The following is a 27,437-nucleotide window of genomic DNA, read 5'->3' as shown; positions in this document are numbered from 1 at the left end:
TGATTAAATTATTGCGATGTATCGTGTATTTTTATAAAAAAATCGACGATTTCGCACAAACGTGACATTCGACAAAATTCTACAATTTTTCATCATACGCTTCGTTACCCCGCAGGTTACTGTAATACGCGCTTCGAAAATTCGCACGTTTCGAATGAGCACGAGACCGAGAATCTGATTTTCAGAGAAGGAAATGCAGTTTTTCCGACAGCACGTCTAGACTGTCGCCGCCAGCATCGTATTTTTAGACTATCTTTTGAAGTGAGACAGAAAACAGTTTCCAAGGAAATCCATTCGATTTAAATAATACAACGAATATGGTTGGAAAATATGACTCTCGTTCAGTAATCATCGAATCATTATATTAATCCACTCTATTATGCTAATAATTAATATCTCAGTGAACAACACTGGTATCAATAACGATGCGTTATAAGAAATGATTGAAGTAATAAATATTCTTGTAATTCTAGGCAATTAATAAAATATAGATATATTAGCTCCACAATCACGGAAGTGCATCCATAGTTTAAAAAAACGTGATATTTAAGGATGAGTATTCTATTAATATAAAGTTATTAAAGTTATTAAAGTTGCAAAAAAAATTGCAAAATTACGATATAATCATTACACATTCTATAATCGAGCTGACAACTAAATAAAATTACCTCCATGTGCATCTCTCAAGAATACGAACTGTCAAAGTATACTAAGAATTACTCAAGCTTCGCTGACCTTTGGGCAGAGGGTCGACGCTGTGCTGGGTCGCCGGGCACTCGCCGAGGCCGAAAGCACGATGCTGATGATGATGATGGTGCTGATGATGATTCTGAGGGGGCGGCGAGGCCTCTCTCACGCAACCCATCAGGCTGAGGGCACCGCCAACGCCTCCACCACCGCCTCCGAGAGCGGTACTCGTCGACATCGTCCTGCTGCTCTGAAACACCCCGAAGAACCAAACTGCGACGTAGGACTCTCTCACGCGCTGATACCATGCCGAGAGAAACGAGCCCTCCGACCCTTTCCAGCTCTTCCAGCCGTCCATCTCTCTCCCGCCTCAAATTCGCGAACGTGTCTAACGCGGCGAGAAAATACTTTGCTCCTCTACGCCCGCCGTGTTTAATAAGCGCGGCCGGAATTAAAAGCGAAGGTGTGGTCTTGGTGTGGCTATGTTACGCGAACGATTCGGGGAATATCGATTTCTATCAGTTGACCTTACTTTCGTCACTGTCCGGGCGACCTTGCGCAATTTAATTTGGCACGAATGATACGCCTCGATTAGAGGATCATAATTTATGTCTTACGACGATCCGATGAAAGGGAGATAATCGAACGAGTCTAGTAATGTTAGCGAGAAAGTTGGGAAATCCTTTTATTAGACCATTTTTGGAGAATATTTCGAATCGTAAAGTAGTCAAATGGTTATTGTTCTTGCTCATTTTATGCGCGGGAATCAATTATTTATCATTTGATCGGACTGATTAAACAACGGTACAATCAACATCCAATTAACTCAGATAATCTTTAATGTATTTTATCATCAATTTTATTATCATCAATTTTATTATTATCAAATTTCTTTTCTTTAAAAGTAACGTTGCGTCGATGCGTATATAGTGGCTCGAGATACAACGAACATTTCAATTATGCTTTCTCGTGTAATTTTATTTGATATCTGCGCTACATCCACCCACCGATAACATCTATTATCGCACGAGACACGGCACCAAATAATCAACAAACACACAGAGATTCTCACCGAGAGAAAACACAATTGCACGCGAGTTATTTCTCACTGCGCAAAAGAGATAAGTTTCCCGGGCTTCTCTCTCCCAGAATCGCGGTCCCGGACGCGGAACAGGCACGCGGAAAGAATTCCTCGCCGCGCGGAATGTCGCCTTTAACGAATCGCAAAGAAGGGAAGAAGAGCGAGAGAAGAACGCGGAATGCATTAAACGCGCCGCCGCCGCCGCCGCCTTCGCCGCCTTCGCCACTCTCTCGCGCCACTCCGCGAGCGTACAACAGGATTGATACCCGATCCCCAGGTCCCTCTTCGTGCGTCGCGCGTCGACGGGCTGCTACCGCTCTCCCGCTCCTCCAGGCAATGGGCAATGGGGGTCAGGAGAGATGGTCTCCATGGCAACTGCATCCGGCGAGGGGATGCGCGGAGCGACGGCGGACGGTGCATCGATTGCACCCTCTCGGCTGGCGTGCGCACGACCCTGACCTTCGCACAGCTGACGAGGATGACGGTGGAGAGCGAGTTAGCTGGGGCTTCGCATCGCCACGTCGGAAAAACGTGGGGAAGTCCGTCGAGAATTAGCGCGCTGCCGGTTCTTGTTAAGCTGCCGTCGCCGTTAGTTACGCGACGGCGGTATGTTAAAGTGCGATGCCATCAAAAATACGCGAGCGAACATGGTTGCTGAGCAATTTATTCCGCGATCTCTTTATCAATTTAAATTTCGGCTAATTTTACGTTGGAAGCCGAAAGCGTTTAAAAATCTTAACACGGATTTCTCGGCGGCGCGGAGATTGATAGGTTTGTTGAGCAGTAATTAGATATTTCCTCCTGTGGTATAATTAATTGATAATTATTTTTCGTATTAATTGAGCTTTACACATTTGCAGTTAGATTAACGTACAGATCGCATAAAAGGGCATTAGTATTTCTTTTTAGCATACCGCTAATTTGTTGCATCAATCATAATCAGAAGCACAATTATTTTTTGATTGCTAGCTGGAACGATGAAATAAATCATGACTGATAATTATTTTTGCTCCGTTTATTTCCGTTATTAATCATAATTATTAATTGTTCAAGAATTATAAGCATAAATCACAGTTTTTGTTATTTAACAATTATTGATTTAATTGCTTTTTTCTTTGCCTGATAGTAAGAAAAAAAGTTAAAAATTCCTACTGAGAATTGAATCGCACTTGATCGACTTGACGCTACTTATGTGAAAACTATTGGATTTTGAATTGCCAAAATTTCGAGAAACTACGATCTTTACGCGAGAATTGATCGCGCCGTTACTCATGAAATAGTTGTATCGACAGTAGTAGTCACAGCCTTGACACGGCTTCCGGAATGACGTGCGCTTACCCGGAATTAATATCTTTGCGCGTTTATGGTACCGCCATTCGCAAATGTCGTGCTCGGGAATGCAGTTAGAGCAACTGTGCAATTTCGCTATAGAGGAACCATCGAAAGCTCTCGTGGGAAAAGTTCATACGTTATGCGAGTCGGAATGGATTTTCTGCGCGCCTCAATTCAAAGATCGTCGGCTTTGCAACAAGTAAACACATAAACCCACACATGTTAACGTGTCATATCACCTTTCATATTACTCTCTTTAAACTTTTTTCTTAATGTTAACTCGTTTAATCGGACTTGCCGACATTTGTGTCGATCAGTGACATATACGATGATTTTTATTATCAAAATTATTACGTAAATCAAGACAAATGTCAGGTTAAATTAAATTAATAATATCGTAAAAATATTGTCAGTAAACGGCAATTTCTACAATTATAACATTTTTGGAGTTCTATATTTACAAGATAATTTTACCAGAAATTTATAAATATATTTTATTTATTTTGAGAGAGAGAGATATAAAGGGAATGTTTAACTTTTACGTAGATGTAAGGAACTGTTTGACTTCATTTTTTTCTCTACATTGTAAAATTTCACTCCCTCGTACTAAACATTGTGGTTACGAATGCTAAACACGAATAACCAACAGTTTTTATCGCTTCGTAAATGTGAAAAACGTTTGCGTACTTTCAATTGTCTGTGCAACTTGGATACGGCTGGAATTGCTGCAAAAGCTGGGCGGCACACGCATCCCGGAATGCATGCAGAAGCCGTCGAACGACGACGCACAATTTTCCATTCGATACGTAACGTAATTACGCGTTTCCGGTTTCCCGGAACAATTACAGTGTCGGGCGACCATCCGCGACGACGAACCATCGATCCACCCCCCTCCCTCTCTTTCTCTTTCTCTCTCTCATCGCGATGGCATTTAGGAGCAATGGAATGCGAAATAACATCGCTCTCATGCCACAATGCGTCTCGGAGTAGAACAATGCGAAACTCTTCTGCAAAAGCCGCCGCGTACCTTTATTCCCATAATCGGAAAAATGTTGCCAAGCCCTTGATAAATGCTAGACCATAAATCTCGCTCGATGATCACCCGATAAATCGTCAAATGATTACGTTCAGGAAGACGCGTTATAAGGCAATTTAACGTACGATTCTATGAAGATATCTATCGTTTACTCATAACAGAACTAAGCAAGTTCCAAGCTACAAACCAGTGAATTCAAACGAGAAATCGGAAATTGCGCAACCGCGTAAAATAACTTTTACATTGTATAAAACTATTGATATTGAAATAATACTAAAACATTTTCACAGAAAAAAATACTGTAACAAAATTAAAAGTATTAAAAAAAATTTAGTAGTAAAAATGAAACAATTATTAATAATTAAAGAAGTCACTTTCTAATCAATTTTCCTGCCTCCCTTAATCCTGTTACGATTAGGAGAATTGCGTCAGCTAATTATAATGAAAAATGATCCGTATCTTACCTCACAGAAGGCGTGGCATGTCAAGTCGTGGTTCGTACACGCGCCGAATATCTGTAAAAGAGAGAGACAGACGTCTATTAGAATCGAAAGTACGGCGGGAGTGAGAAATAATAAAGGGATAACTAGGCAGAGACGATGACAGTGTCGGGGTCATGGCGGGTCAATGAATAATGTCCGACTTGTGTACCGATCGTGCTTCGCGCAAACTTTACTACCTACTCGTTCTGCGAATCCCCGCGCCTGATTTATGCAACAGCCGATACCCGCAACAGAGAGCTTTCCTTGGAATTTATGCTCGGCTTAAATTTCAAACGTGTTCAATTCGAAGCCGCTAAGTCGAGCGGAGAATTCGAATCGAACCGTCGCATCGGCCAACGAGACGTTCTACTGCCATGCTCGTTCGCGAATATTTACGAATAAAATGCCAAATATCAAATTCTGAAGTTAAGTAAGCGCGGATAAAATATTTTCAACATTTATGTTTTGTTTCTTAATTATCGCGTTCATTATCGCGGTGAAGCCACGAGAATGATAATAATAAAAGTAGTAAAAGAGACTCTCATTCAGGAAAATAATTAAAAACATATATTTTCAGCTTTAAATTTTTGTGCGCGTATTATGGGACTGTTCAGAATAGATTCTGATCGGAATTACTCAATTATTTCTTAGATTATTTTTTGTTCTCTAAAAAAAACTGGACCTAATTGTAATCGGAATCCATTCTGAACCATAATACGCGCCCTAAATAGAAAGGGAAAAAAAAAGAAATGGAAGGTGTTCCATCGAATTAATTGCCAGCTGATGATCGCGCGTGAGACGCTGTTGTGCCACTCACGCACTAATGAGGTATTTCGGCAAGAAAGGCGAATGTTATGTGAAATAACAAGATGAAAGAAAATTAACGACGGCGCGCCGAGACACGAGGCGGGAAGAAAGAACGAGCGAATCGCGTTGAATGATGTATGTGTGTGTTTCGTGACTAGGATCATCGTAGATCTCTCCTCTTGCGGTCTGCCACGCCCGCGCGACTCGCGACAGAATTTAAAGCTTCTATTTATAAAGAGTGAACGAACGCGATGGCAGCCCCGACACGACGCATCGGGTCAGAATGCATGCACACTTGCGTGCGCGCACGCATGCACGCACTCACGGCGATACGCACGCGGATCTCGAGGTATTCCGCACTGTATTAATGCGGTACAGAGTACCGCTGACGGTCCACTTTATTTTGAAGCGATACGCCTCCGAAATTCTCGAGAACAGACAAAGGCATGAAACAATTACTTTTAGAAAGGCAAAATCTACGCTTCGATGAATCGCAAATAAAATTTAATTAATTAATCAAATAAATACGTAATATTTTGATAAAAATTTCACTTGGAGCTTCTTTTGTTGTACATCTTATGGAATAAATTGCTAAATACATTTATTATTTACATAACAATTTCCTTTTTGCTCATTTCTAGCTCTTAAAGTAATATATTTTATTATTACGAGCTAGAATTTGTATGAGCTGTGCTAATGTTTTCAATTTTTATCTGTTTCATCTTCTCTTTACAAGAAGCACAGATCATTAAATCTAAAAATTAAAAAGTTCGTAGCTTTAATTAACTGCAATATCACCATTCTTCGTAATTTAATGACTTATAAATTTTAGTGATTTAACTTGATAGTTTATAACGTTATCAATTTTATTGATCCTCGTAATTTTATTATTAAAAATTCAAATTTGGAGAAAGTCCATTGTTCCATGCATGCACAAAAGTTCTTTTCTAATATGTAGATTTTTTTCTAATTCCGCCGACACTATCTTTGTATTGCTACACGTGTGACGTTGAAGAGAATAAAAATTGCTGGCGGACTGATTAACTTTACGGGACACGAAATTATTCTCTCGGTGCTTTGTTAGCAGTTGCTACGCCTCGCGTGGAAATTTCCTTTCAAAACCGGAGCACTAGACGGAGAGAGAATGAGAAAAAAGACGACGAGGATTTGTTACGAAGAACGAGCCCGGAAGTAGTGCACTAAACTAGTATGTCTCTCATTTCGGCGCGCATCCCTCATCTCCGTGTTTCTTTTGCTTTTTTTTTTCAGAAACTTTTCCGCGTCTTATTTTCAGCGGCATCCGCTCTGTGGGACTGTGCACCGCCGCGCGCCGTGTGTATTTTCGTCCCGTAGGGGATGAAAGAGTAGCGAAAAATAGTAACCCGACTAACTCCTCCCCCTTCTTCTTCGAGCGCCTCAAAGATTCTTTTGATCAGAGAGCAGCCGAGGCCGAGCAATCGATTTCCCGAGAATTCTTTGCATTGTCCGTCCGCGTTTCTCTCCTCCGCTCTCTTTATGGTCATGATGAAGATCACCATAATTTTCGTGAATAGTAGGCACATAGATCTGACGTTCACGCACGGAACACAAAAAGAAATCCGGCTATTGAGCTTTCGCAAACCCTCCCAATTATTTCTATAGAAACAGATTTTCTTCTTGACGGAATGTAAAAATCGGAGGGAAAAAAAAACTTTAAAATATATCGTGGCTTGTAATTTATTTTTAACAATCTGTCATTCGTGCACGTCGTTTCCTTTGTCATTCACTTCTTGTTATTGAATGATGTACATGTAACAAGAAGCGAACGCCTACTCAAGACAGATATCACATGGGTGGTGAGATAAGTCGCGGTGTAATGACCTAAAAATGAGCGTAAACAGTTTAGGCGAATCGGTGGGTTTTATTGAATCTGCTGTCGCACGTAGTTTATAATTAATCAGGATTTTAGTAACAATGTCAAGTCAAGACTCCAAGAGTGCATAATAGCTATTTTGAACAACTCATAAGCTTATCGTTATCGCCGCAAATTAAAGATATAAATACCTCGTCTTAAGAGACACTTAAATACAGAATGATATACAATCGCTGGGAACGTAGTTCCTTTTATTTTTTGGAAATAATTGAATGCAATTTTTAAAAATTCACTACCTAACACAGTCTTTTCCATAAAAAAAAATTATGTCTGCTAAATGTAATTATGAATTCTTCACTGCAATACAGAAAATCTTTAGGACTTTTGCTACTTTTTTGCAATTGACCAATATCTGTTTTCTAGTAAAACAAATAAAAATTGTGTTCCGTGCACCTGCAAATTTAATAAGTAATGAATTTACGACTTTCCAGAGACTTTATTTGGAGTGAAGGCGCGATCGCAAATTTTAAAGACAAGACAGATTTACTGTTCCCGATCGAGAGGGATCTTTATATAGAAGAATTAGTAAAACATTATCCAATAACGTAAAGTGTTCTCGAACAGAAAGTATCGATTGGTTGATTTCTCAGAGAGAGAGAGAAGAATTTGACGATCGAAGCATATTGCAAGGAACTGCTTGATTATGAATAATCAAATGTCAATAGAATTGGAATTTTAGAAAAGGTCTTAGAACAAGAGAAAGCGAATAGGTCACAAGTAAGAATCTAGGTAAATAGCGAATTATTGGCTTATTGAGTTATCAGGTTAATCAGGGCTGTAACATTGTTTATCGAGTAAAATCGTCAAACAAAATTTAAGAACAAAAATTTTAAGAACGTGGCAAACGTGTCGCAGCAGGTAAAATCACACGTATTCTATTATTAAAAATAAATAATACAAAAAATACACTGGCAAATATGTAGTAAAAATATGTAATACGTCATGAAGAATAATTATTTTTATTTCTCTTCTTTTAATACGCAAAAAATTAAGAAAAATAAGAAATCCATAGGACATCATATTATCTGTGTAATGTCTAAAAAATAATTAAAGTAAAAAAAATAATTAAAATTCTTTTAAACTTTTATTTCTAATTTCTCGTAAGCCAACACTATCTCGTTGAGACATCAATCATTTATCAGAATGTTTATTAAACTGGCTATCGGGTTACACGCGAAGAAAAAACAGTCTACGTCCCTGGTGAACGACACTGAACGGAGGTGAGAGAAGCACGCTGCATGACTCACGTCTGTTGTCCATCCTCGTCCATTCCCCGTCGCCCTCAACGGGCCTTTCTCCATTCGAATTAGCAGCTCGCACTTCGGCACGCGTGCCGGGGCTTCACGTTCCAATGAAACGGGAATTGGCGCGCACGTGCGTGTACGCGCACGCATACGCGCGGAACACGCGACGCGGCTGTGCGGCTCCCAGCTCTTTTCGCCGAAACCCAGCAGCGCATCCGCGGAATTTCTGGTCATCCACGACGACTCGCGCACGTCAATGACTCATTCGGCGATCTCGCGTATTGCGCTGGCGGTTGTATAAAGCGTTTGTTTCTACGCGAACGTGCGGTGTGCTGTCTCTCTTAGGGACAAATGCGGTCTTTCACGTCGATACCTCGCTACGTCGTAACTGGAACAGCCGTTCGTTTATATTCGCAACTCGTCCTTCGACTCGGCATCGGAAATACAAGTCATTTTCGAGCCGGTAAAGTGACACTCCTGCGCCTATATCGGCGTAGCCGCCGCAAAAAAATCGGCTTTCCGTCAAATTGCCCGACGATGATTCGACCTGTCTTTCCACTGCTGTACGAAAACTGATTTGTCACAGATGGTTGAGCGTGTGGGCCCCTACACTTTAATCGGACGGACACATCGCGATTTATCACGGCCCACTCGTTTTGCGTCAATCAACGAGAATTAGATTTGCGTCACGGGCTAGCGAGCGAGCTCGTTTATTTCAGGGTCATCATTCTTGGTACGCGACGGTGAAAAAAAAAAAGAAGAGACTGTAGTCTCGGAATGCGATCGTAGGAACATGATTCATCAAACTATAACAAAATTAATCGCGCGATATCTTCGAAAGCGAAACTTTGCCCTCACAAAGAGAACTCACTGAACAATATCTTATCGCGCTAAACTAATATTATTTCACTCAATAAAACGAAAAAAAAAAGAAAAAAAAACAATAAAATAAATTTAATACTTTGTAGCGTAAGTTTGCAATTGATAAAAATCGTAATAACAGTAACAGTTTAAGGATAAAATAAAAACAAGTTAATAACAAACGCAGATTCAAGAGAGCGAAAATAAACACGACCGCACCTGCCTCGGTTTGTCCTGTTCTACAAAAGCTTGATGTTGAATTACTGAGAATCGAGTAACCGGTCCTCTGCCTGTATGACCAAGCCCCTCGGTGGTCACCGCCGGTTGAACCGTTACGTTACGTGGGTATGGCCATCCGGAAAACCGGTAGGACGGTTAATCGATGAACGGCGGCGCGTCCGCTGGTCGTATAAGGGATTGTCTTGTTTCGAAACGATGCGGTCCTGTCTCGAAATAAAACTCGCGTAATCTCTGCAAGAGCGACGTAGGAGAATCGGCGCGACTATCCGTTTCGATCCCTCCGCCCCCCCCCCGCCCCCTCACGTCGGATTTCTTTCTCCTCTCGCGGAAGCAATATAGAAATTAATATCGCGTCTTCATCAGCCGCGCTTCCTCTTTCATTATCACGGAGATCCCGCCAGGACGTCGGATGCGAAATTGAATCGATCCCGCCGCGCTCGCGCGCTCATTACGCCTCCGATGCATCTCGCGGATGCAATCGCCGAGATAGCGAAGACTAGATGCACTTTATTCGTCAGGGACACCCTCTCTCGACTAGTCATCAAATTTAATTTTAACGATGCAATTGATTATCGAAAAGAAATATAATTGCTTTGATTATTATTTATTTATTAATTCTGGAATGCTATTTTGGATGAATTTTCAATCGAGTACTAATTCAAGTTTAGTTACTGAAACTTCTGTTATTAAAATCATATACTAACTACTGTTTAATAAAATTTTCTTATATTAAAATAGTATTAGTTTAGTTATTCTAATAACTTGCAATTTATGAAGCAAGAAAAAAGTGTAAAAAAAATTCTTAAGTTTGTAAGTGAATTTTTACTCACAGTACACTGTTAAAAATGTCACGAAATTCAACGTATTTTTAAATTGCACATTAAATTTAATGCTTCTATAACTGAAAAGCATATGCATGAAATAGTGCACTTTTGGCAACATTAAATTTACATTAAATGTACATTAAATGTTTTTAATGTATCTGCTTGAAATTTGCTTCCATTATAATACATTAAATTCTGCTGCAGATTTTTAACAGTGCCACAATGTAAAAAAAAAATAAATAAATAGCATCTTATTATATCTAATTATTTATTCTATTCTAATGCTAGTTATTATATCCATTTATTTATTTAAAATAATTTTCAATTACTATTTTAATTTTACAGATTATCGCAACGTAAAGATACGGTTACTGCAATTGCATTTCTCTCGTGATCACGGTGCATAGATTCCGAGATTCGTCAAAGAGGAAATATAGGAGAACGACGGCGGGACTCGACGTAACTTCCGTCGTCGACGACGGGGCTCTCGAATTTTGAATTAATCGCTACAAACGACCACGTACTGGCCGGCTAATTGGCACGTTAATTGCTTTCGACGAGCTACCAATTCCACTGGTTGAACGCCTAGGATTGCTCGCGGCATCGAAAACCTCCCCATGTACCCTCTAATATAGGGTGGCAATTAATAAGACTTTCGAATTCGTTTACCGAGAACTTTGAAGGGTGCGAAGCGATAAGATTTAAATGATTAAGTTAGAAAACTCGCTTTCCATTATTAACCTTTCATTTTAAATATGAAAAAAAAACTTGCACGTATTTATTTACAATATTACACTTACAATTGTTCAAAAATTTATGTTTAATCTATTTTATCGATTTATTATATGCATATATTTCTTATGACAAATAAATAAAAAACAAAATTTAAATAAAAAACGCACTATATATCTTTTTATAATTTATAAAGATCAATCCTTTATCTGATTCAAAAATGATTAATAAAATTTAAGCAGACAAAATAATGTTATCATTTTACGTCAGGACACCCAATTTTGTGCGAGCATAGTTGCGTTACGGACGGGAAATCATTTGGCACAGGGCGATTCGTATAATTGACATTCGATGCCTGCGGAAATGTTCCGGCAGCACGAGAGATCGCATGTCAGAACTTTTGTCGCATGTGACCAGTCCAATATATTCAGTAATTAGTTCTTCGCTTTTTCGTAAGTAACCTCGAGCACACGAAAATTTTCTGATATTATTATTCTTATAATCATGTACTGTGCCCAAGTTTAATAAGCAAACTTAAAGTAGAATGCTTATAAAATTAACGGCATCGTTTGTTTTCTTAATAAATTAAGACTGCAAATTCTTCTTGTTGTATAAAATAAAGTTTTAAAACGTGTTGTACCAAACAGATCAAATAAAACTCTATATTTTGTTTGACAGAAATATTTAGCCTATCAAGTGATATACTTCTAACTTCCATTTCTATTTACGTCAATATATGCAATTAAATCATTCAATTCTCATCGAATTATTTAATCGTCGACCTTTCAAACGCGCAATTGAGAATTCGATATTGTCTCTACCTTACACCCTTACGCTCTCTCTTATTTTTAAGACATCAAGTGCCGAAAGAACCGTTCGAATGCGATCCGAGCACTCGGGAAGAAATAGCAGAGATGGATCGGAACAGGAGAAAGGAATTCGTTACTCCCCGTTTTGGAATTCCTCGAGGGACTGACATTCGTGCCGGGCCAACACAAAAAGGATCTTACTCATTTATTTTAGTGTATTCTCTCGATTACGTAAAAATCGGGCTCACAATAGCCGTAGGTAACTTATCATGCGGAAAAAAGAGAGAATATATTACAAGTTTGCAATTTTATTTTAATTAAAAATGAGATAAGAATAAAAAATACAAAAGCAATATTTCACGGAATCTCGACAGGGAAGTAATTAAATTAACCTCGCGGAAGACCGAGCTTTACTTCGATTATATCATTAAAGGTGAAATAATAGATTGCATAATGAAAAGACGATATCTCCGCTAATTGCCCATCTCTTTCTCGTATTTCTCTCGCCTCGAATTAGTGTTCTTAACGTCGAAAGCCAAGCGGCGAGATCGAGTGTTCAGGATCGCAATCGAGGCGGTTCCGTGCCGCACGCGAGTATGCAAGAGCGATGCAAGAGTGAGCGGACGGGCGATCCGATTGCAGGGGATCGTCTCTTTCGCGCTTTGGTTGTGTGCGTCGGGCCGATATGTACCATTAGTAGACTGTCTGAGGATCGGCAAGGGTAAGGTGAGGGAAACGCGGCGCAACGCGGGAAGAGAGAAGGTGCGGCGCGAAGCAGAAAGGAATAGGAAAAAGCCTGATGCGCGGGTGGGAGAGAGAGAGAGAGAGACGGACACGGAACAGCTTCTCTCAAGGCGTATGAGAGTTGATCTCAGGGCGGATTCCCACCGGAGGATCGGTCACGACTTGGAGTCGCTGCCGCTGTAAACGTCGTCCGCGAGAGCACTCCCGACGATTGGATAATGCGCGCGAGTTTCGTCCTCGTCCTCCTCCTCCTCCTCCTCCTCCTCTCGATGTATTTGAGAGAGTCGTGATCATTATGGATCGCCATGTAAAACGGTAACCTATGACTCCGGTGAGAACACCTTTCTACCGTTTGTATTCCAAGTAGAGAGTAATTGGTACACTAGGATGGGCACGGTGGTTTAGAAGCGTGTGTGGCGGGAGGTGCTTATTGAATAATATCATCGTGCGAGATACGGTAAATTACATCTAGACCATATGATCGTAATTTATCACTTATGCTCGTGAAGGATGAATAAAATTCGCTTAAGAACAACGACGCTGGCGATTCGCTAAAAGACTTAATACAACAATTGAAGACTTCACAACGACTTGAAAAAAAATCATTATTCAATAATAAGTAATAGTTGGTCGTAACAAAGTCATTGTGCTAGGTGCTGTTCTTCTTCCGACAAGTTGAATTCATTAATTCAAGGACGAAACATTCCAACGGGAGATTTAACAAAATCCGAGTGATCACGGATTGAAACCGATGACGCTAATTCAGACGCTAATTAATATTGATGTGAATTCCACGTGTGGTTTCATCTTACCACTGCAGGAATTACTGCTATTAGAATGAATTAGAATAAATTCTATTAAAGATACTCGGGTATTTCAACGCGCCGGGAATGTGTCGTACGTCGTCGTTTAAGTCGTGTCGTCGGGGTGCCGGCGCGCACGCGAATATGCACGAACGTAAACATAAGGAAGTCATTAATCGTACTGGTACTCGCGGTGGCTATCTTCGGCCCGTGCAAAAGGACATTACCGAGCTAAGCCGCATCCGCGGCTGCACGTACAAATGCGCCACGGCATCCGGACGAGTTGTACCAAGACGTATTTCGAGGGGCGACATTCCGTGTAGTTTCGTTTCGGGATGGAGAGATAAGCTCATATTAATCAACGACGACGATCACGCATCGCGCACTAATAAGATATTAATAATACAACAGTGGATAAAAGTGAATAAAAAAATATACATGTATACAATGAGAAAAAATATCTTAAAACAAAAAAAAAATTATTTACTTAGAGAGTCCTAGTAGCTTATTTGCTTGCAGTCAAGTTAAAAATTTTTTAATTGAAATATTTATGTAAATAAAATAAAGAAATAATTTTTAATAAAATACTTTATTCTTGCAGTTCTAGAAAATATTTACCGTTAAATTCTTTTTATATTTAAAATAATCAGATTTTTCAATCTAAGAAAACAATTTAATTAAGTTTAATAATGTTATTAGTTTGTTTTTAATGTAAAAATTGTAATAATACAAAATTATATACTTAAAATACATATATATCTATTTACTTAAAAGTAAATATTTTTATTTAAACAGAATAAACAAATACTTCTATCAAAATATATAATTTTTAAAAAATGTATTATTTTCATTTAAAAAAATAGTTCTATCAATGTATACAGATGTACGTTACGTTTTATTTATTTTATTTAAAAAAATTATTACGGCATTTATTATTCATTTATTTTTCTCTAATCTGTTATAAAATAAAATAAACTACTTTTTATTACAAATTCATCGTTTCCACCATTATTTCTGTTAAATCGATCGAGTAGCTTCAATTCAATAAATTTTATTTATTAACTCGAGACGCCGAGTTTGAGTAAGATCTAATTACAGATTCCTTTCAACGCGAGAAAGATAGGGTTCAGTGTCGACGTTCTTGTGCGGAACGGAGAATCTCGACGAGTTGAAATCCGCGGAGCCGCAGACGACGATTATCGCGTCGGACATAGAAATGAACGCCAACGCTCGAAAGGTAGACGGTCGGAACAACTATCGATCGTTTCTCCGGACTCTAGTCTTCGTCAGTAGAGTTTCGAGGTCGACGTCCTTTGTAGTTGCACGGCAATCGATAGTGCACGACCGGCTCTTCACGGCGGCGGTAAAACCGCCTCTACCAATTAATTTACAACGCTTGTCCATCGTAAGCGTCGTATAAGCCGCTAAACTGACTGCTTAGTTCGGCCGCGAAGTTACCGGCGTTATATTTGTAAAGCCGGTCGTATCAAAGTTTGATAACGATCGTCACACAGCCGATCGATAATACATCGACCTCCTTTCCAAGGTACGACACGCCTGCTTCTCGAGACGCATGACACTTGGACATTACGCTTGGTAAAGCCAGCCTTCGAGATTACCTCGAGATTAACGAGTCATGATCGGAATTACGGTCCTTGGACGTCAAGTCGGATAATTAACCAATCAGTGCTTCATTACTTTCCTTATTTTTACGCTTGAGACGACCTACATTTTCGATCATTATCATATAAACTTCGAAATCAAAATTAGGACAAAAAGGGAGACACATATAGAAATAAAATTGAAATTATATGCAACATTATTAGAATAAAAAAAAAAAAAAAACTCACCGTAGAACGGGAGGAAATTAAAGTAAAAATTAAACAAAAATGTAAACGGAAACTTACGCCCGTCGATTTTGCGAATCGTCTCGTAGAGCTCCAATAATCCACTGCTAAATTAACTGTCAGTCCAAACGTCAATTTGCAGCTCAAGTGCCACGCTCAACAGGCTTTCTACGCGTCCGGACGCAGCCGTAGATTAATCAGCCTGCATTTTTAATGCGTTTCACATGTTGCTCACCTCGATGCTCGCAAAAAGAGGCACTCGGGGCGGGCGAGCATGTTCCGCGAAGGAACACGCGGGGTACTATGCCGGTGAATATCGTACACGTTACAGAGAGACGCGAAAGGAAGACGAAAAGATTCGCCTCAGACCCGTCGGAATGTGGGCGTGCAGTGTTGCGCTGCAACGTGCACCGACAGTGTCCGGGAAGCCGAAGCCAACCGGCTGATATGAGCATTCGAAACTTTACCACCCTCGTGCTTTTTTTCCCCTTGGGTTATCTCGTTTCCCTTCGACGCGATAATTCGCCCCACTTTCACGCACGAATCAGCTTGTGAGTCAAGTCTACTTAGCAACCGTTTCAGGCGATCGCTCGAACGACAAAGAAAAACAAAGGAGCTTATGCGAAAAATATTATATTTCGATCTTACTCGGGAAAAAGACGTGAGGCATGAAAATCGCTTCAATTCTGACTTTGCATTATTTTATAAAAATAATAAAACATATCGGAGATATTTGTATAGATTTTTACGAAAGTAAGAATTCTTCCATCTTGATCCAAGTAGAATCGTGTTCTTTGTTCAAAGGCTGAACACCGAGAAAAATTTGTTGAGAAACTAAAATATTTAGTTCGACACGTGCAACTAAATATTGAATTGATTTAATTAAATCTTGATTCAAAAATTTTAATGGTCGACGTGAATGAGCTACATCTTTTTTTTCGTGCAACTAAATAACTGTTGAATCAACCCAATGTTTAGTTGATCGTATCGGACTAAATATTTCAGTTTTTTAACAAATGTTTTCTTCTCGGTGCCAGATATAATTCAGATTGCTTTCTTTACGTCTGACTTTGGAAATTTGATTACGTCGACCGCACACGTGCGGCAAGTATTTTATTCAGATATTTTTCGACGGATCGAGGCGAACCCTCGAACGAGTCTCGACCTCACGATCGAAGGAGAGAAAGAGAGAATCCGGTCGGGCAATGCTCGGTGGAGAACGGCGGGGAGATCTACGTAGGGATCGTAACGATCAGGTTCGTCGGACCGGCTCTCTTGCGTAATACGGCCCTGAGCCATAGTCTTACAACGGTAATGGAAGCCCGAACAACCAGGCTTCCTCTCCTACGATCTCGACACAAAACCCGTTTCTTCTTACAATTTAACGATCCGACGGACGGATGCGTCAGAATTCATGTAATCCGGGCGACAGTACGGAGAGAGAAAGATAGAGGAGCAAGGAGGGGGGAGAAGAAGAAAGAAAAACATTATCCGGAAAAAAGGGGCGTGTGTTCGAGGCCGACTAGCCTTGTTTCTCGAGGACCGATCCTTTATTTCACCGCAAGAGGATATCGATGTTCGATGGAAAAAATGTGCTGCAGTCGTATAGCGAATTTACACGCCAGCAGAAAATGCCTCCCGCGAGATGTAGTAAAGGGAATAAGGTAAGGAACGTCCCTGGAAAATGGAAATTTATCTCGCGATCCAGATAATATATTCGTCACAATGATAAGATCGAAGAGAACATCAATTATTTAAAAAAATGCACCAGTCTCTTATTCGAATGCGAAAGAAAGTAAATGTCGAAGATCGAAAACTATTCACATCGTAAAATCAAGTCAATAAAGACGTAGAGAAAGTCGGATTGCGATAAAGACGATCATGTTGGTTACTCTTGCAAGCGGATGATTGGCTAAGCGACAGTAACTTTATAAATAATAAAAAGAAGTGGAGAATGTAAGAGAAAAAGCCGCGTAATAAAATTTATCGATCGGACGACACAATTTGCTTTAACAGAAACAAGAACGAAAAAGTTTCAGTAATTCCTTAATTACTGGATAAAAATTTTCCAAGATTACACAGGTTAAAAAATTATTCTTTAATTACGAAATTAACCAGAGTCTGAGGACGCTATTGTTTTTCACTACTTTCCTGGACACAAGTGTTTTTGAAAGGGTTTTTAGGTTATAAAAAATTGAAAAAAATTCTGGTACACTCTTCCAACATTCCAAAATACGATTTTATAACTATTTCATTCGAAACGTTTTTCACTTTTTTTTGTACGTGACCGAATTCGAAGCAGAATAATTTAAAATTGAAAATTCGCTGGAGTCTCAAATCCCCCATGCGACCTTGGACGATTAATTATGCATCATTCTTAGCTTGAAAAATTGTTCAAGTCAAATTAAGATTCAATGTTTGTAATGCATAAGACAGTAAGTGAATCAAGAAAAATACCGTAAGCGCCGACCACTGTGCTCCGGATACCGCGAAAGATATCGACAAAAGCGGCATTTAAAGGCGTCCAGGAGGAAAACGGAAAGAAGCGGACGGGATGAGGACGGAGGAGAAGAGGACGCGTCATAATGAGTCGCGTTTGCAGAGGCAAGCAGAGCGTGGCGGAGCGGGCCAGTGCACATCGTATTCGCGTCCGCGATCTCGCTGCGATCTCCGTCCCTCGCGTGCGTGTATCCGTGCTTCGTGCGCCGGCGAACGAAATGCGGTCGCGACGAGCGAGTCGCGGAATCCGCGGACGGGTTCGCGATTCCGACTGGGATCATCGCTTTTTCGGGATAACACTGCGATAGGCGTTTTCGTGGGCTGCCGCCGACGCCGCCGTCGCCGCCTGACCTCAATACCGGTTTGGCCGAAGCTATTTATAGAACATTAGGCGATCTCCGCGAAAATTACGGCGTTATTATCGCACGCGAAAGATCCGCAGATTTCGCAATTGCAAAATCGGTGATAATCGTTGGTCAACGAATTTTGGTTCGATTGCGAACGAATAACGTGTACTGAATAATGTATACTTGAAGTGTTCGACAGATTTGAAAATTTCAATAAATTTACAGATGTAGATTTAATTTAAAAAAGAAAAAAAAAGTTGATGGAGAAAGAAATAGCGTATTGTTTTGTAGAATGTATTTTTTCAAGTTTTTGAGATACGTGGATTTATTTTAGATTGGAAGACGCGCCTCTCGTTTGCGCGATGCGGAGACATCGAGAGCACACGAAAGTACTGTTACTGTTATGGAGAAAATGGGCAGGGATACAGGTGGACGAATCGCTTTCTAAACACGGACGAGCGCGTTATCCCGATTAAAGGCTTAAGCAATCTTGATCCCAATGAAAAAAGTAAAGCCTGAGGAAAATCTCCGAGAAGCCATCGATTCCGTTCGCGTCGCGTTCGCGGATCGCGATGAGATACGGCCGCGTTAATTGCGCGGCTAATTGCGAGCACACATATGGGGTACCTGTGTGAGAGGATGCGCCGATCGCAATCCTTCTTTATCTCTATCATTTCTTCAGTCTATTTGCCTTGCGAGAGGGAAACCGCGAGTCACGGTGAAAACCTGTAATTGCCCGAGAATTTGGGTTAGACCACTTGCCTATCTCGCACCTGCCGGGATGTCGCGCCTCCGCATCTGCATCGTGAATACATCGGTGTAAATTGACGATAGAACGACGCGCGTTATTCGCGCGAAGTGATAACAAGCAACGACGGCCGAATTTTCAGACCGTTTACACGTCAATCGTTTAATAATTCGCAGCCGATTTTTCTTTAAGATTTCTTACAGAGTCTCTCGTAAAATCTTTGAGAACCCATCAATTCAATTTTCTTCAGAAATTGAATTTTTCAATTGTAACATTTTTCTGAATATCGATAAATGCGCCTCCAGTATTTGCTTTACAATATAATTTAATTTAATAAAATACCATCGTCGCGATTTTATAATATAATGGTACGTTTTTCCGACGCGTGACATTTTTTGAAAATCCCGGCGCGGACAATGGAGCGAAAAAATTTTTTCTGTTGCAGCGCGTTGCATTGCTCGCCGGAGCAATTTTTTTTCCACCAAAGCATATCAGAGCCCGAAAACTAGAGCATCCAGGTCGCAGAATGCGCAATTTTTCCAGCTTCCACGGATTCCGCGGAGCGTTTCCGCGACCGTAATTACGCACGGACGTGCGTAACAAGGGCTTCTAATTAGCTTAATGAAATCTGCTAATGAAATACACTCGGTCCCGATTCACCGATTTGAATCTCCACTTGCTCGCATTAAATATGTAGACACGGCCGCTAATACATTGCATGTTACGTTAGATATATTGAACTCTGCCGCATTCTACATTCAGCTTCCACGTGGTATTCAATATTCAATCGAGCCTTTCGAACGTGATCTCTACCACGCGCATACTCTCCAAACAAATTACAAGCTGGAGCGATGTATTAATAATTAATTTGCAAAGAAATTTTAATCAACCATAAATTTATAAAAAAAGAAAAAACGTATATTCATGTAAACTTGGCTGATCGAAACACCGATAAGGGGAGTTCATTTATTATTTTGCCAAATGGTGCAAAACGATGATTAAATGATAACGATCGAAAGGATAAATTGAATTCCATTGTGCGCTCTGACGAAATGTAATAAAACTACGGTGTAATGAGAGGCACACAGTTACGACACGTATCGAATATTTTATTGGTAGATGCCAGTTTATCAGAGACGCCGCGCGCCACGTAATAGTAACAAATAAGTGTTATCCAATTTTTACTCTAATTCCATTAGTACCCATTACAACGTCATAACTGATAAATCGGAGTGGGCATAACGCAATAAATCACGTCTAGTGCACCAACGATCTTAATCCGCGCACATTTGCCTACATCCCGTTGCTGCGTTACAATGATGCATTACCGTATCACGAGCGTCGTGGAAAAAGATAGGCATCGTGTGCATTATTTCGAAGTGATCGATTCGCTTGCCATGATTCACGGATTGCTTAAGGAACATCTTCAATAAGTATAATCAATTTCTGAACGAGAAATCTCTTGTAATCATTCGCTTCTATAAGAATTTTATACAAGCTATTTTCATTGTAGTCCATTTTATGCAATAAAACATATGTAAAATAAAATAAATTTAAACTTAATAAATTTAATCGTAAAATCTGTTTTGAATTCTTGTGCTTGCATATTAAAAACAGAATGATATCTGCATCTATTTTTTATCTTATAGACGAATTAAAAATTCTCTAATTAAAACTTTGAATTGAATTTAAGATACTTTTAAATTAAAACTTGTAAATTAAAGTCGAAAGAAAAATATGGACAATTCCATAAATCTTTATTCATGTATGAGAGTTGCGCGATTATAGGTAACTCCTGCCATCTGTTCATAATTAATTCGAAATCATACTTATTTGAATGGAAATTCAATCGAGTCTCGGACTTTCGATTTAAGCGTCGGATTTTATGTTCCGCGAGGCGCGTTTCGCAAGATTTAATGCACGTGATCTCGAGGCGCCTACACACGTACGCGAATACGATTTCACCGCAATTTACGTGGCCACGAATCCACGTGACAACGAACGAGAGGATAACGCGCGTCCGCGAGGTCTTCCGTCAGTGAAAACGAAGACCGATCTCTCGAAATCCGGCTCGCACCGAAGTCACTGGCGTTTCCGGCGTTTAGACGTCATCAGGGAACTTTCTCCCACATCGCGTTCGATTCGCTCGCGTGCGTATGGAGATAGCTAAGAGCTAAGGCCGTGTGTGCACGCCGTGGCCGCTCTGGTTTCGATCGAGACACATCATGCCGCCGATTGCGTGCGTTTATTTTAATTTCGACTTTTGCGTCACGTGAAAACGTTCGCGGATGCTACTCCCAGAACGTCTGACCTATTTCCGACACCATCAGAGACGAAATGTTGCGGTAAAAGCTTGCAAGAAAATTTTATTTCAATTTTCGAAGTACGAAAAGATGATAATTATTATTTACTTTTGCAAATTTTATTGTTTCTTCTTCTTTTTCTTAATTAGTTTTCTTTGAAACTCTTTGATAACATAAAAAAACAAATAACAAAGTGTCCCACACAATTGAAAAATTTGTGATAAATTTAATATTGTATATCGAATGTTCCGAACAAATCACTCAAATTTTTGTGTTAATTTAACAAAAGATGAATATGTTATGAATATGTTACAGAAAGTAACATAAATATTATGTAAAAAATTACCTAAAAAAATGTAACATCCCGACATAATGTGGAAACATATTTCTTTGGCAAAATTAACATTCATAATGTTGGCACGTATATTTAATTTTAAACTTTATGTTGTAAAACTACATTATTTCTATGTTATAGGTTTATTCAATAATAAATTGTTGTTTTAACGCTAAAAAATATAAAATATCAATTTTACGCTAAACGTTCAAATAATATAATCACATTATGTTCAATTAACACTCAAATATTAAAAATTCTACACAAAAATTTTAACAAGGACCGGTTTTAACACAAGTACAAAATGTTTTTCTTACAGTGTAAGAATTATTATTAATTTAAAAAATGTTATATTAACGAGATAAATAAATTAGTACAGCGGAAGATATTATTCTTTTTAATGGGAATAATCGCGTATGCATCTACAGAAGAGATTATTTCGTGTTACGTCGTGTATCGAGCTAATTGCACGAGAACGCATAGTGCGTGCAATTAAAAATTGCGGCGAATAGAATGAGAAAACAATCAAATCCGTGAGATGAATAAGGAAGAAAAACATCCTGCGTCTACATTCAACGAGACACATGAAGCTTACGCAAAGTCGTTTCCCTGATATTATCACAACCTTCCGACAAGAGCAGCAGCGACGAGAAAGTTTTCTTGACCCGCTGTTAACTGATGCACCGAGAAACATCTCTAAATGTACCAGTCCGGATATAAAGCACTCTGACGTCGCAAAGAAAATTAATGAAAATTTCATAAGCTGAAGATAATAAATCTCGCGAAATAAATAAAAGTCATAATTAAAAGTTTTAAGGATAGACAAATGAAATATTTTTACCGATTAACTTGCGTGTGTTAAATTTATATATAACTGATCCTTCGATAATGTAAAATTTTACGATCTTCGACATTTGATATTTTATGCTCTTTGATATTTGATAACGAGTTTTGGTAAATCTTTAATGGATCTTCGTTTCTATCTATCGTTCTGCGGATCCTTAGCGCAATCTAATTCTCGTCCTTTGTTACATCAAAGTGGATCAAGTGTCATCCAGACGTCACGAGCATAAATTCTCATTTTCACAATTCGTTTGCCCCAGATCCTGATCTCGTTCCTCGATTATTTAGTATTACGCAATAACGAAATTACGTTCGATGTAATTCGATGCAATTTTATATCGCGGGTATTCTCAACATCGTGATTTTCGTAATCTATTTTCTCTGTACGAATCCCTATTTCCACGCGTCTTACCGCGCGAATGAGAATTATGCAGCACTGTCGATGCAGCTATGTTTAAATTATTTTACAGTCGACCGTAAACCTGTCGACGACAACGATAACGACGACGACGACGACGACGACGACGACGACAACGAACGTGGCAAGAGAACACGTGCATGTTCGCCAACCAACAGTGCGCGATCATTACCATCGCCACCGCCGTGGCCAACACGTCGTCATCGTCATCAGCCGTCGCTATTGCTCTCCCTCTCTTTCTGCTAGAACCACCTCTAGCAGCGAGCTAGCTGGCGGCTAGCTTAAGGTTAAAGACCTTATCCGCGAACCAGTTTCGATCGGAGAAAAGCTGTATATACCGAGACGAGGGCACGAGTTGCGCGTGTGCGTGTCTGCACGCGGTAGATCCTCGGAATCGGTTCGATCGCGATCCGCGATAACTCCCTTGAGCTACGTGCTCTATTTTACCTCAACTTCACTAACGACGGCGCGGCGCGACGATGAACCTGGTTACCTAGCGCAGGGCTTCCCAACGAGAGCGTGCGCGTGCATGCTCGTTAAGTAAATGCCGCTTACAATTAGACGAGTTAACCTTGCGCTCGTTAAGGGACGAGACACAACGCGTCCCGACAAGAAGGCTTTCTAAGAGAATCAGCGCTTTCGAATTAAGTCACTAAACACAGTTTCGTCTACGAAAAAAATGAAATTTCCTATCCAACATTAATAAAAGTAATTAACATTTTATAAAATAAGCAGAAAATTGCTTTGGTAATTTTCTGCTGGCGAATAAAATATGCGCTTTATAATCGTAGAATAAAATATTGTCCATCACAACAGTAATTTTATTGGTTTAATTAATGACTTTATTCGCTGAATATATATTATCCTTTTTCAGTTGCGACGTGCTTTCTCCTAAGCTGTAAGTTGTATTATAATTGCGACGTAATAACGGGTTACACAGATGTAACTATTGAATCGCGGTAAAAAGCCGCGCGATGAAGACGTTTATCTCCTTAATTGCGCCTCGCGATCCTTATCGAATATAAGCGATGTGCGATTAAAGTCAAGCTAGATCATTACCGAGAGTGAACAGAGATGGTTTACGATTTTCGAAATTGCGACAAAAATGCGACTTTGATTAATTACACACGACTGGTGGACGATAGACTCGGCGAAAGACTTGCGCTCGTTCTTCTATTTGTCACTCGTAAAAAGAATGACAAGGATCTGCAATTTTTTTACGAGCACGACAGTGAACGAAAAACGATCGTTGTTAACGATATTCCCACGTGTTTACCGCCATAGGGCTCAGCTCCACAATTCGAACGAATGATAATACTGTAGAGCAATGTTTAAACGTATTCGTGTGTGTTTACATAAAGCTCTAAGCCATTGTGAATGTAAAATGCATACACGAAGAAAATTTGCACGAACGATGAGAGAGATCTACGAGGCAAAGAGAATACTGTACGGTCGCTAGAGATGATAAAACTCGCAAAACAATTTTTCATTTGTCGAAAATTTTGTTCTCTGAATCTCGGAATTCTGAAAATTCATGAAAAAAACAACAGTACGATTCACGAAATCGTGTGTAAATAAAGAATCAGAAAAATGAAGATAAAAATTCAAGCTACCAATTTTTTTTTAATTCAAAAACTTATAAAGATAAATAAACTGCTGAAACAAAGACATATAAAATCGATTTAGAACGTTCAGAAATGAAAATCTCTGGAATTAAATGATAAACATAGGAATCTTTCCTCAATTTGATATCAAAGACTGAGGAGATTGAAGATATCTATGAAAATAGGTTATTGTTAAAACAAATATTTGATAAAGATAAAAATTACTAGCAACATAAATCTATATTGTAAAATTCAAATACACACAAAAATAAAATTCCGCATAAAAATCCAAAAACGCATGGGATATTAAAGATTCGAGATTAGAGATATTTATAGAAATAACTGTTGAAACAATCGAGAGGTAAAAATTTGTAACAATGACATTCCGACTACATAGAAATAAAAATGCAAAAACGATAAATACAAAAATTTGTAATACTAAAAATTTACGAGATTAAAGAGTTCTATAAAAAATGAGTACGTATGTTAAAAAAAAAAGATTATAATAAATGTCGATAGACACAAAAATTCACGACATCAAAGGACCTTAAAAAATTTCAAATATATAATAAAAATAAGAATCTGTGGTATTTGAGGTTTATAAAATTCAAAGCATGTACGTAAAAACCTGTGAAATTGAAAGCCGATAGACGCAAAAATCCACGCTACCAAAGATCCGTGAGATCAAAGAGGGGACGATACAAATAGAAATCTACAGTATCAAGGGATCATAGAGAGAGGCACCTAGGTACCGAGGATCTGACATGTTCCAGGATCTCGACGATCTCGCGATACATACCGAACTACGACGACAGTAACGTGTTGCAATACCAAAGCTTTATGTATAGGGAATGCGTTCGATTTTATCGATATTCGAATATTGAAGGCTCTCCGATAAAATGTTGCGCGGCCGCACGTGGAATATTATATTGGAATATCAGCGTGGCGCGAGAGATGTGTTATCCGTTCACCAGCATCGCCTGGTGCCTGACATTTCAGAGGCGTTCTGCTTTCCTCACCGTACCTAGCGTTCTAGTGGTTGAGGCACGCCTAAACCGGGTCGCGACGGGATACACAACAACTGACTCCTCTTCGTTGTTTCCTGTCTAATGCAACGTGCGCGCGCGCGTACCTCGTAATAATACCGTGTAATATCGGTTTAAACGCGCCTGCATGCCTGCCCGTCCGCCTGTAAAAAGAGCGAGAGAGAGAGAGAGAGAGAGAGAGAGAGAGAGAGAGAGAGAAAGACAGACGGAGAAAGAGAGAGGAAGACGACCGTGTATACCAACGCGCCGCGCGTTGCGTAATTCATTGTTCGGATGCAACACAACGAACACCCGCGCCATCCGCGCTGAAGCCCCAAAAGAGTCGATAGAAAAGGATGTACCGCTTTCACGTTTCATCATCGCACGGACTTCATCCACTTCGAATGCTCTCGCGAAAGGAATAGAAAAATGTAAAATTTAAATTTAAATCCCGCCTCCGAGGTAATCCCTTAAAAAAAAAAATTCACTGTAAAACACCGAATCTTTTCGCTATTTTCAATTTTCATTTACCTTCGACAATGAACAAAATAAAGTGCGCTTCGAACGCACGATGAATTATTAATTATGTTCCATATCTAATCTCTCGTAATGTCAATATATATGTATTTCATTCGTAATATCATGGCCTCTTCTTAATTTTACTTCGTTGAAATGCACAATATATTTGTAAATTGTGAAGAGAACTGAAACGTGTTTTTGCGTAGCAACTAGTTAAAAAATTCAAAGTTAAATAATAAAGTTAACAAATTAACAGCTTTTAGCTTAAGTTAGTTAATTTTTCATTTTGACCAGTTATTTTTTTAACAAATAAACTTTAATTAATTTTTTTATTAAATCGAAAATTTATGTACGTAAGAGAAAGCAATTATTAAAAATATAGTCCCAGATAAAAAATACTATTTTTATTATTTCATAAACTTAATTTACAAACAAAATATTAAATTTCTTTGATGATATATTTATAATTGTTTTGAGTAATATAAAATCTTTAAAAACTGACGAATTTCTGTTCTGATTTAATATGAATCTAATGTAACTTTGAATCAGTTTTTTTGTTCGTGTAAGTTTTAACATAATTTAATTTAAAAAATATATTAACTTATTCAGCCCTAATTTTTGGAGATATTCTACAATTATATAATTTCAATCATAAATATAAATTTGGCGATGTTGTATTTTCATGCGATAGAGTATCTCTCTTTCTCTTTCGTATAGTGTTCGAAATGGTGCTCTGGAATTTACATTACAATAAAAACCGGCGCACCCGAGCCACAGGATCAACAAATGTCCGCACGCATTAGTACCAATCCTGCAAATCGTTGATTTCGTAACAATCCATTATTATCGGTTGGAGGAGCGATCACGTAACCTTGTAACCGTACCCACTGCGATTACGCTTTGTAATTTTCGAATGCCTTTTATGCGCCTGGAGGATTCGCGTTTATAAAATTTATTTTCGTAATTTGACATTGTTGTCGTCACCGCTGTTAAAGCTATGTGCGTGTTTATAAATATTTATTTCTACTTTGCAATTTTTTTATTACGATATCAACACAAAGATACGCGTTTATTACTACTTATTCCTTATCATTCGTTCAACTTCTTCACGATATATGGAACATCAAAAGACGACAAAAGTTGAATAAAAATTTATATGCCAGAAAAATACCAAAAATATATTCTACAAAAATGTGTCTCCAAAAATATTATTCTTACTTTACTATTATATTTAGATATGGTTTTCAATTCCCGAATCAGATTTTAATTTGGGAAATAGAGTCAGATATTTTTTCAAGTCAAATGTACCAGATGAAAAGGCATCAGCCATTTCAAAAATTTCAGAATAAAATACGT

General features: G+C 39.0%; 1 protein-coding gene across 5 annotated transcripts in view; it reads right to left on the bottom strand.

Annotated features, from left to right (window-relative positions):
* Nucleotides 1–27,437, bottom strand: part of LOC105195185 (flocculation protein FLO11) — a 66,942-nt gene that overhangs the window by 35,421 nt on the left and 4,084 nt on the right. For 2 of the 5 annotated variants that reach the window (XM_026131049.2, XM_026131050.2), the window contains exons 1-3: nucleotides 8,585–8,653; nucleotides 4,601–4,651; nucleotides 736–937 (exon numbers count right to left, since the gene is read on the bottom strand). In XM_026131049.2, coding sequence (XP_025986834.2) covers nucleotides 736–937; nucleotides 4,601–4,651; nucleotides 8,585–8,638 — 307 coding nt within the window. In that variant the 5' untranslated portion in view covers nucleotides 8,639–8,653. Of the gene's footprint in view, nucleotides 1–735; nucleotides 1,948–4,600; nucleotides 4,652–8,584; nucleotides 8,654–27,437 lie in introns of those variants that run through there. The other 3 variants (XM_011160474.3, XM_026131053.2, XM_026131051.2) reach the window with 3 other exon arrangements.

Source organism: Solenopsis invicta, chromosome 5, assembly GCF_016802725.1.
Source record: "Solenopsis invicta isolate M01_SB chromosome 5, UNIL_Sinv_3.0, whole genome shotgun sequence".
Classification (NCBI taxonomy): domain Eukaryota; kingdom Metazoa; phylum Arthropoda; class Insecta; order Hymenoptera; family Formicidae; genus Solenopsis; species Solenopsis invicta.
Note: the sequence above shows the minus strand (reverse complement) of the source record. Positions and strands in the feature narration are given on the sequence as shown.